The sequence below is a fragment of the Mesocricetus auratus genome, unplaced genomic scaffold, assembly GCF_017639785.1.
Source record: "Mesocricetus auratus isolate SY011 unplaced genomic scaffold, BCM_Maur_2.0 Super-Scaffold_4256, whole genome shotgun sequence".
Classification (NCBI taxonomy): domain Eukaryota; kingdom Metazoa; phylum Chordata; class Mammalia; order Rodentia; family Cricetidae; genus Mesocricetus; species Mesocricetus auratus.
The window spans coordinates 87,590,121-87,602,219 of NW_024429182.1; the positions used below are offsets into that span (position 1 = coordinate 87,590,121).

A 12,099-nucleotide genomic window follows, 5' to 3' on the forward strand; every position below is an offset into this window, starting at 1 on the left:
AATCGGCAGAGCTGTACTCTAGGTCTTCACTAAAGGATATCATCTTGACCATTTATTTTCCATTGCTACTCAATATTTATTAGGGATGTAGATGAGAGAAATGAGATTCTGGAAGCTTTTAGATCATTTCTGGTTTGATCACAATAGGAAGACAGCCCCATTAGAGACAGGTTTATACAAATGCACTATAAGCACCCCAGATCTTCATTCTCTGGAGCTGTGTTTTAGTGTTTTGCCCACAAGTGTTACTATAAATAGAGCTCGGCACTTGCCTCTGTTGTAGTGTGAAATGACATTTTTAAGATGGTTATTCACTAGGTCCCCAAAGTCTCTATCTGACATAGTCAAGAAAATCCACTTGAGAAAATTCTCTCAAATCTACTATTAGCAAAAAAAAAAAATTCAAGAAATCAATCAATGCATTTCTACCTGAAAACTGTGAATTTTGATTCTAAGAATCAGTATGTCCCCTCTCATTTAGCCCAACAGGAAGTTCATCTGGGCTCATTTTAAGAGCTGTGATGGAGAGCTAGGGAGTTAGGAGCCCTTGCTTCTCCTCCAGAGGACCCGTTTCTTAACACCCATACTGAGTGACTCACAGGCACCTGTAACTCCAGCTCTAGGGATTCTGGTGCCCTCTTCTGGTTTCCACAGGCACCTGTACTCACTTGGTAAACAAACACACACACACACACACACACACACACACATAAATAAAAATAAATCTTTTTAAAAAGAACTATGACAGAGAGCCTCAGCCTAGACTTGTTTTCTAACTGGCTCCTAGTCTATTATAATCTTTAGATCTTTCTATATTTCCACCAGATTTTAGGGTTTTCATAAGCTGGGTCTAATCTGAAATTGGAAGTGGGGAACTGTTACTCCTAATTCTTCTTACTACAGTATCTAGGTATTAAGTGACTGACCACCTAAGCTGTCTGTGCTCACTGGAGCAACTGCTCTGGGTTTTTTGCTCTCCCTGGTCTGGAAGTCAAGGAATGCCCCTTCCCACATGCTCTAAGCACTGTTCTAGGGAGCACATTCAATATTCAGAAGTACAGAAGAAAGGGTAAAGAGCCCACTCTGCTGGCCCATGCTTTCAGCCTTCTTTATTTAGAATGTTGTATCTATCTGAGCTCCTTCACCGCACAAGCAGTCTTCTAAGAGTTGATCATGTCCAGAGCCTTCAAGCTCTTTACCCTATTTAACTCAGCCCACAGGATGTTATCACTGATATGATGCTATAGGTATCAATGACTCTGGTTCAGAGGCCTGGATGATGGAGGGCCAGTGCAACTCAGCAATGCAAGGTCTGAGGCATGTTGGAGAAGATGTTCAGAAAATTCCTTTTTCTTGTGGTACTGGGATCAAGCCTAGGGCCTGAGGTTTGCCAGTCAGGTACTCTACCACTTAGCTCCATCACCAGTGAGTCTGTCTGCAGAAGGACATGGAGTTTGGTGCTGCTGTCCCCTACCAGGGATTCACCTAGAATTGCTATCATCGGGAAGTCAGCAGGAAGACCAGGGGATGCTTCTGAATTGTGTATCATCTGCTGCCCTTCTTGCCCTTTCATGCTACCAGGCCAGGCCAGAGGATCTGGTGGAGGAAAGGAAAGGGGAAACTGAAGGACTCTTAGGAGTGAGAAAACTGTGAATCACATGAAAGTGGACTCAACTTTGGAACTAGAAACAGGTTCAGAAAGAACTATATCCTTAGGGAACGAATGCTGATGCTGGGGGAGGCTCAGTCACATGGATTCCTGACTTTTCTATGTGACTTCACTTCCACAGACTGCAGGGTATCACACATGGGTGTTCTTAGGTACCCTGCTCTGACGGAGAACAACAGATCTGTATATAAGAGATGAGCATTATGGGAATGACCACCCTCTGGCTGTGCATCTTGAGCAACTCCACAGCCCCTCTGAGCCTCTGTAACATCCGATCAGTGATGACCTCAGTCCGTCTCACTACATCTCTTTCCAAATTCCTCTGTGTTTTTACCTCTTTTGCTGGGCACAGACACAGCTTCCCACTGGGCTTTTCACCACCACCCTCATCCCCTCTAGTCAACTACTCCATAATGTCTTCTGATATCATCCAGGCTGACTTGGAGCTCTCAAGGTAGCTCATAATGGCCTTGCACTCCTGATCCTCTGGCCTCCGAGTACTGGGATCACAGGTGTTTACTACCATGCCTAGTTTATACAATGCTGGGGATCAAACTCAGCCAGGGCCTCATGTATGCTGGGTAGCACGCCACTAAAAGAGCAACATTCCTCCTGCCTGAGTATTTTTTATTTAAAAAACAAAAAATATCATTCACGTTCATAATGCTGTTCTGGTTGAAATTTGCCTTTACCTATAGATGAAATCCACAAACTATTTTTCTATGCTACTCAAAGCCTTCTACAGCCTGGTTCTCACTAATCTTTATAACGGAACAGAGGTTGACATTGGGGATGATGGGAAAGTCCAGCCTGAAGCAATCTGGCCGTGTGGCTCAAAATACAAAAAAGCAATCTGTACCAACGGAGTGAGTGGCGCACACCCTCCCCACTGCTAATGTATCAGCTAGCATAGTGGAGAACAATGGCTGGCCCCAGCTCAGGAGCTGTCCCCACTGTCTTAACCAGCTTCCTTGGAGTGGCTGAAAGGGTGAAGGAGAATCTAGGAGACTATCCAGAGAATGAGGCCCCACTGGGTCTGGGAGCAGAGGTGGGGGCGCTGATCCTTGCAGTTGGGAATTCTTTATCCTCAAGTGACTCTCAGACGTCTCTGCTCATAGCTGGCCATCTGTCTCACCCTGCAGGAGCCCTGCCCTCATTGGCTGTTTCATTGTGGACCGACAGTACTTCCAGGAGATTGGCCTGCTGGACGAAGGCATGGAGGTCTATGGAGGCGAGAATGTGGAGCTTGGGATCAGGGTGAGTGGAGTGTCTCACACAGGGCTGGGCTCAGTTCCCCTGAGGGTGTAGTGTTGGTGTTTCTTTAGTTCACAATACAAAGGGGGCTAAAAGTTGAGGGTCACATGCTGACTCTGAATGTCTAGTTCCTAGCCCTGGTATATACACGTATGTAGCTGGAGCCAGGGAAACTCAGAGCAGAGCCTCTTGGATCGTTAGGAAAAAGAGGCCTTCCGAGCATGCTTGCCTAGAGAATCAGGCTCCCAGTTCAGCACTTTTAGTAAGACTAAGCAAATCTGTTGGGGTAAGCAACAGTAGGCATTAAGGGGCAGCTGGACAAGAGAGACTCTCAGAGTCACTTCTCCATGGCTGCCTTCTCCACAGTGGACCACAGAACATTCCCAAAGATGGCTTTAATGGCTCTAACAAGAAATAAACTCTTGGGTATAAACAGCCAGAAATAGCTACACTCACTCCGTGCTGCTTTCTGACCCTACCTAGTGCTATCCAGACTCACGGGCGGTCCTGCACCTCATGGTGTGACTTTGTAAAAGGTGCCATTTTTTTTCTTACCCTACAAGAACATTAACTAGGCTTCCTGGCTCCTACCTCTTGGCCTGTAAAAGAAAAAAACCAGGATAACCCCCTCCTCAATCATGAAGGTATATTAGGTGTCCTGGTGTTTGGTAGAAATGTGGTGATGGCTGTCATGAAGGATTACCTATGTCCAGGAAGTACCCCTGACAAACCCATGGCTTGAGCCTTGGCATGTTCCCATAATGGCTCCTGCTCTCTCTAATAACCTATCACCCACATAGCATAAGTTTGACAAACTTAGAGAGGACCGTTTACCTCCTGGTGTCTTTTCTTATAAAAATTTCTTTCTCACAGGCAGCCCATTCGTACTTCAAGCAGACCTCTTCCAAAATCTGGTCCAATTGACTCTATCTTTGTCACTTTGAACATAGTACGTGTACCTGGTGTTTCTAGGTCCAGACCTTCAGTTCCCACTTAAAAACCTACCCACCCCTTACCTTTAATTTCCTCATATTCCCACTCCACAGAGCAAGCAACTGGTCCTGGGCAACCCTTTCCTTAACCCTTCTAGAAAGACCAGACTCTGGACAGGGGGTATCCCATAACACCTGAAGGACCTAACAGTCTGGGGTCCAACTTGCCCCCAGACTTAATACTAAGCTGGCTGAAGGAAGAGCCTATATGAATCTGAGCTTGGAAAATACTTCAGACACCTGTATTCACTGGGACTCCAAGCAATTGCTTTGGAGGCAGTGGGAATGCACAGGCTGATGGGGAGCTAATGTATTCATAAAGGACAGCGCCTGCATAATCACCCTCATTTCTCCAGCTCTCCCTCCGCTGGTCATTTATTCACCACCCGCTGGCATCCTCGCCATCTCATTTCAGCCCTGCTCCTGGATAAATGCTTGCCCCCAAACACAATCTGTTTCACCAGGAGCAGCTGTCAGGAATCGGCTGAGCGGGCAGCACCGCCTCCGGTCACTTGTGTTCTCTGGGTAAAAATGTCCAGAAATGGGGAAAGGAATTAGATTTGTGAACTCTGCTTCCAACAAACATATCTGTGAGTCAATCACAGAGTGGTGGTGATGTCTGGCTTTCCTTCCTTAAATTATAAAGCTATTTTGGAGTGTGGGCCTGGGTGACGCTCTTGAATATGTGTTAAAATATCTTTGGGTAGTTTCGTGTTCAGGGTTTCAAATATAGTATAAAATATTGTCAGGCTTTGTTTTCCCTCCATCTCTCCCCTTCCACTGGACAGAGATGAAGCATCATTGGTGGCAAAGAAAAAGGAGGCTTTTAAAGCAGGGCCCAGCCCCTGGAAGCTGGGGGAACTAAGCATACAGGGAGGAACCAATTCATTGGTATTCTGGTTCCTCCTTGGGCGGGGGTACAGAATCTCTGATCATTTTCCATTGGTATAGCCTTCTATATGTGGTTATTGCTATCTATTTTTCTTTTGTGCTTTATGAGATACTATTTCAATGCCTCAGTTTCCTCCTTGAGAAAATCATATTCAAGATTGTGTGCCAAACTGAAAGTAATTGCTCATCACATCTGCCTTATGCAGTAGCATCTTGTGCAAAGCCCTTACCTATTTTGGAACATGAAAATAGAAAATATTTTTGCCTATGTTCAAGATATTGCTAGGCATTCTTTTTTTCTTTTTTCATGTTCCATGTGTATATGCATGAGGAGTATTGTGTGTTTATTTTTTATGTATGTAGGTGTGCATGTACACATGTGCTTCTGCATGTGGAAGCTCTAAGGTTGATGTCTGGACTCATCCTCCATCTCTGTCCCATTAGACTCAGTGATATCTGGACTCATCCTCTATCTCTGTCCCATTGGACTCAGTGATGTCTGGACTCATCCTCCATCTCTCTCCCACTGAATTTAGTGAGGCGGGGGGGGGGGGGGGCTCTCAATCAAACCCAGCTCTCACTTATGGCTCATTTTCCAAGCTAGCCTGCTCTGGGGATCTAGCCTCAGCCTTCTGAGGGTAGAATTACAGGTGTCCTACCACAGCAGCATTCATATGGGTTCTGGGGGTCTGAACTCTGGTCTTCATGCTTGCATACTAAGCATTTTTGTAACTGAGCCCTCTTTCCAACCCCAGAGCTTTTAAAAATGCCATCCATCCATAGAATACCCCAGAGTAGACCTTCTTATGATATCCCCTTTTATCCATTGGGGAAACAGAAATTATGAACTTGTTCATGTTCCCAGGTCATGAAATTCGTAAAGTACAGAGAAAAGACTTAAGTCCAGGTCATGATGGTTCAGTAGATACACCACAGTGATCAAGTCCAGGATCTGATTCCTTTCAGACCCCTTACCCAAGAAGTATCGCAGTGTTCATGCTTTCTTTCTCCTTTAGACTCAGTCTTGCATGTTGAGTCTCCCTTCAAAGCCTTTATCTTACTTTACACTCAATTCTAGTAAGTCCCCTACCCCTATCCCTGGTTTCTGAGTCTACAAGGCAGTGAGGAAGGAGAGACCCATTGTAGCAGGATGAACAAGTAAGAAATAAGAGCAGAGATGAACAGAAGACTGAAAAGTTGTATACTTTGTGGCTCAGAATCTTTAAGGACATAAAAATGTGTCTCAGAACTGGCCAGGACTTATGAAATTGGTAGAAACTAGTATGGGCTGAATTGAATCCCTTCCTCAAACGTCCAGAAATTCTAATTCCTTACCTAGGAATGTGAGCTTATGTGGAAATAGTCTTCGCAGGTGTAATCCGGCTAGACAGAAGTCACACTGAAGCAGGGTATATACTAATCTAAAGAGGGTGGTGTCCTTAAAAGGGGAAAAATTGGACAAAGATGAACAAGGAAGAACACAGCCATGTGAAGCTAGAGGCAGAGGTTGGAGGTGTGATATCACAGGCCAAGGAATGCTTAAGGCTGGAAGAGGTAGACAGGACCCTTCCCTAGAGGCTCTGAGGGAATCTTGCCCTTCAGCATCACACCTTGATTGGGGCTTCTAGCACTCACAACTGTGCGTAAATGCGTTTCTTTCAATTTAGCAATCTCACATGGTAGTTCAGTAGAGTGGCCCCAGGAAACGGATAGAGACAAAAATTCAGATGAGGGCATGATATCTGAGGACCATGGTGATGTTTAAATGTCCTTTCTCTCAACTGTGTACAATGAACTTGCTTCACCTCCCATGGAGCTGGAATCTCAAAGACCTGTTTCCTCAATATAAAGTATAAATCATTTGTGGGAAAAAACATCTTAACCAGGCTACAAAATTCCCACAGCTAAAGGTCCACGGAACAAGAGATGGCAGGTTTTAAACATCATAGAAAGAAATAAAGGGGATAAAAGCATGAAGAGCAGATACTGCAAAAGCAACAGACAAATTAGATCTTAAGAGTCTTCAAAGCATTGAATCAGACAAAGGATGGAAAATACATCGTATAATGATCAATTTATTCATTGTGTGCATATGTGTTTGTATGTGGGTGAGAAAGAGTGTCATATAGATGTGGTATATGTGCGCCTGAGGGTGGGTGTCTGCACCTGAGCACATGTGTGGAGGATGTCAGATGACCTGCTCTATTACTCTCCTTATTCCCTTGAGGCCACACCAAGCTTTTTGTGTGGGTTCTGAGATCTGAACTTGGGTTTTTAGGCTTTGTGTAACAAGTATACTGAGCCATTTCTCCAGCCCCTAGAAATTTATACTTTGAACTCTTCCAAAGAAAATTAAAAATATGAATAAGAAGTGGCTTTGCAAATAATTTATGTTTAGTATTTTTGTCATGGCAACAGAACTTCTGTGAAAACAACTTAAAGGAGGAGAGATTTCATGTTTTCCCATGGTTTCAGAGGTTTCAGTCCATGGTTTCTTGACTTTATTGTTCCTCATCCTGGGGTAAGGCATAGCGTCATGACACTGAGGATATGGTGAAGCAGAGAGACTGTAGTAGACATTATTTTGCTGTTACAAGAAGCAACATAAAGGTTTTATTTCAGCATATGGATGCATTTGATCATGGAGGGAAAGCTGTGGTGACAGGAGCTTGAGGCAGCTGGTCACACTGCATGCATAGTCAGTAATTTAGGGTTTTATTCTTGGAAGAGGCACCATGACCACAGAAACTCTTATAAAGGAAGATGTTTAATTGGGCTGGCTTACTGTTTCTGAGGTTTACTCCTCTATCATCGTGGCAGGAAGCATGCTGGTATGCAGGCAGATACGGTGCTAGAGGAGGAGCAGAGACTTCTATATCTTGGTCAGCAGGCAGCAGAAACAACTATGTGCCACACTGGGCATAGTTTGAGCATAGGAGACCTCAAAGCCTGCCTCCACAGTGACACACTTCCTCCAACAAGGCCACACCTACCAATAGTGCCACATCCCTGTGTGCCTTATTCAAACAAGTCTGTGGGGGGCCACAGTCAGGAAGTAGAGAGAGGTGGATGCTGGTCTTCAGTTTGCTCTCATTTTTATTATCTCCAGGGCCCAAGCCATGGAATGGTGCTGTCTACCTGAAGGGAGGTGCTTCACTCCAATTAACCCAGTCTAGATAGTTCCTCACAGACTTGCCCAGAGGGTCATCTCTTTGGTGATCTAGATTCTGTCAAGCTGACGATCAACACCAATCATCACAATCTCTTACCTCTCAGTGTCTAGGAAGGAGGGAAAGGGCCAGAGAACAAGGAGTTATGGACAGGATATGCATTCAAAGGTACAGCTGCTATGACACACTTCTTCAACAAGGCCCCACCTCCTCCTAGCCCACTTCAGCTATGCACTCAACAGTAAATTAATCTATTGATGGGTTAGTGCCCTCATAATCCAATTACCTTACAGCAGTGCTACCAATCAATTAATACATGAGCCTTTGGAGACATTTTATAGCTAAACCATAACATTTAGTTTTGCTAGGATAAATTTTTATCTGTGAAAAAATATAAAATGAAGCTAAGAGTTCAGTGGATGGGTTGAACAAATACATGAACTATACTAAAATAATAAAACTAGCAAACCAGACAGTATATCTAAAGGAATCATTCAAAACTAACCCAGAAAGAAAAATAAAAATATATATGGTGGAGGGTTAGGTAGATTAGAGAAAGTATCATAATTTACAATTCCAAATGGAGAAAGTAAAAGGAAAAGATTGGGCAAAAGCAATTATTTTAGTAAACAGTGTCTTAATTTTCCCAACTAAGATACTAATTCATAGAAACTTAATTTGTCCAAATTAGGATAACATTGTATGCATGTACATATATATGGTGAAACAGCAGACTCCCAAAGACAAGAAGAACTTATGCCAGTAGGAGAAATAGAAACTACCTAAAAAAACAGTGATGAGCAGCCAACTTTTCACTACAACTAAGAAAGGCAAGAAATTATAGGATACCCTTTTCAATATGCTGAGACGATGTTGTCAGGTTATATGTGTGTATTCCAAATAACACTCAAAGGAGGATCACACACACACACACACACACACACACACACACACACACACACAGATCATGCAAGTACTTCATTAGAATAAGTTTTAAAATTTTTAAATTGCCTCCAAGAAAAATTATCCCCAAAGGACATCTAATATTAAAGAATACTGATGGTAAATAGATAAGTCTAATAAAATTTGGAATGGAATGAAACACAAGAGTACTGCTTGTGGGATTATTAAAACTATATGCATGTTAACAGAAGTATATAGGCTGGGGTGGATTTGTCATAAAATGTCTATTTGTTAGTGATAGAAAGATTACTCATTGACTTGAATATTTGGTAGCTTAAGTAAACAAGTTAAAGTTTCTAGGGATGACATGAAAAGTACAGAAAGAAGAAACATGACTTCAAAATCAGTTGATAGAAGATAAAGTATGAATATGCTATAAGCAAGACAGAAATAGATGTATACAACAGCTTGTGCAGAAAGACAACACAGGCCTGTTATACCAGTCAATCTACATTAACTAAGTCAAAAGATGAATAATTTTAGACTAGCTTAAAAGTTTACTTAGCAATGGGTTACTTACAAGAAACATATCTGAAATAAGACAGAGAAATGCTAAAAATCCAAAGTATAGAGAAATTCATAATGGTCAAATGCTAGCCTAAAGAAAGTTATTGTATTAACTTTAGGAAAGAAGTAAAATTACAATAAAAAGTCTAAAATGATGAATGTGAAATTCATCTAGTTGTCAATTCCAATGTTACTAACTGAACAATGTATACAGAAAAAATACACTGGATCTAGAGAGATTGTTCAACAGCTAAGGGCTGATTTTCCAGAGGACACAGGTTTGATTCCCAACACCCACATGGTGGTGTACAAGTATCTGTGACTCCAATCCCAGGTGATCTGATGCCATTCTTTGGCCTCTGTGGTCACCAGGCATACATGGGATGTACTAACATAGATGTAGACAAAATACCCATACACATAAAATAATCATAGGGAATCTATTGAGCCTTGGGCAGCAGATCAGTACCCATCCCAAGTTTACACACGGACTTTGGACTCCAATAGAACAATGTGAGGAGCACTCTCACCCAGAACTCTTGGGAAAGGGTCTAGGCCCTGCCCTATATGAAATGACACACTATGGACACCCCCATGGAGGGCCTCACCCTCCCTGGAGAAATGAGAGGATAACGGGGGGGGAGGGGAGGGCACGGGAGGAAGGGAGGGAATGGGAGAGGGACCTGGAACTGACTTGTGAAGCAACCTTGATTCTTATCTAAATTTAAACTGGAAAATAAAATTAAAAAAAAAAAAAGACAAAAAAAACCCAGCAGAAATACACTGAGACATCAGCAACCCTGATAGCATAGTGGAGGGCTTTGTTACAGCTCAGGTAGTTGACAGACCCATACTGTTAATAGGTTGAATCTGAATGGCAGCTAAAAGTTGCTGAAATCATTTTTTCTCCAAGAACAAGTAGATTATTCAAGGATGCTGACCATATCTTAAGAAATAAGAAAAGATATAACAAATAGCAAGGGTTTTCATTCACAGGGAGCACATTCTCCTATCAAAATGGAATTAACCTAGAAATCCATGATCAAAAATTACATACAGAACCATCATTTTTGACAATTATGAGACATGCTTCCAAAATCCATAATTTAAAAAAGAAATTGCATCAGAAATGTGAAAATGTCTTGAACGAGTGATAATAAATATGCATGGCACATGTATTGTAAGGAGTGCAGCTTACATTTAGCTTAAGAGAAACTATCTGGCATTCCATTCTTCCATTAGAAATAAAAGTTGAGCATTAATAGTATATAAGTTGTCAAAAAAAACCCATCAGAATAAAAAATACCAGAAGGTGCTTTGCCTGCACATTTCACATCCCTAAGCTGTCTCCATGGTGGAAGTGGACCAGGACGTAGAGAGAAAACTTCAGAACTGAAGACCTCAAAGGCTGAAGCTAATTAGAAGACAGCCCTGGAACTGCTCCAAGGTGCTAGCACAGATAGACACTAGCATTTGTATTGCATGAGAAGGACCACACCCTAGGAAATTATCCTTAGATAGATCATGATTATAAAGAACCCAGGAACCAGAAGTGGCACTTTTTGGTTATACTTTGACTCATTCTTCAGGGAACAAAATTAATTTGTGCATTCAGACATTTGGATGCTCTTCTAGCTGCTGAGTCCTTTCAGGAAGACCTGACAAGGTCATGTATGTCCGCCAGCATCACCGACTGACTACAGAGATAAAAAGCAAGCAGAGATGAACTCACATTCTACTTCCTTGTACAGGATATAGGCAGGACTATTCTCATGAGGGTGCAGAGTCCAGAATTAGAATTTGTGATTACAGCATGTTCTGTCCTAGAAGGTGATGTGGTTGTAGTTGCTGGAATCTTATAAGGGTAGTCACTTAATAGAGATAAAGTAAATAAATGTTGGGAATACAAAAAGACTGATTGATATGAATATCTGCAATTAAGAACATATAATCAACAAGTTTGTGCTATAATTTGAAAATATCAATAAACAATACAAATTTGTGGAATTGTATATTTATGAGAATTGACAGGAAGAAATCAACATCTAAACCTATCCCGTGATCATGAAAAAAAATGAATCCATAGCTTAAAATATTTTCACAAATAAAAACCTAGGACTAGGTTGTTTTACCATTACACACTGCCAAGGTCTCAAGGAACAAAATACTCCAAAGGTATAGACATTATTTGAACATACAGAGTAGAGATAAGTGCCCAACAGTGAAGCAGCTTGCATCTTCTGTTGCTAAGCATCTAAGGTGAGTTCGGGTTTATAGCACAATTGCTGAAGATCTTAACAGTCCTGGTGCATGAAAGAAAATTCTCAATTGTAGTTTGTGTGCTTGTTCAATAAGACAAAATGGACACACATACCACACACACACACACACACACACACACACACACACACACACACACACACACGAAGCCTTGCCTGTAATCAGTTATTACAAGTGAACTCTTTAATACAAACCCATCCTCCTGGGCAGAAGCCAGAGAGGCCAGAAGGGGTGGAAAGAATGCCCCCTACTGCAGCTATGACCCTATTCGTGGCATCTAAATCTGGCAGCCAGAAGACAGGACTTCCCCTCCACCATGCTCTCACTGTTGTAATTCATGGCTGGACTAGGCTATTTGGAGTTACTACACAGA

General features: G+C 42.2%; 1 protein-coding gene across 1 annotated transcript in view; it reads left to right on the forward strand.

The window, feature by feature from the left end:
* Positions 1-12,099, forward strand: part of Galnt18 (polypeptide N-acetylgalactosaminyltransferase 18) — a 292,370-nt gene that overhangs the window by 215,991 nt on the left and 64,280 nt on the right. The window contains exon 6 of the mRNA XM_005075674.4: positions 2,812-2,926. Within this exon, the coding sequence (XP_005075731.1) occupies positions 2,812-2,926 (115 nt within the window). The remainder of the gene's footprint in view (positions 1-2,811; positions 2,927-12,099) is intronic.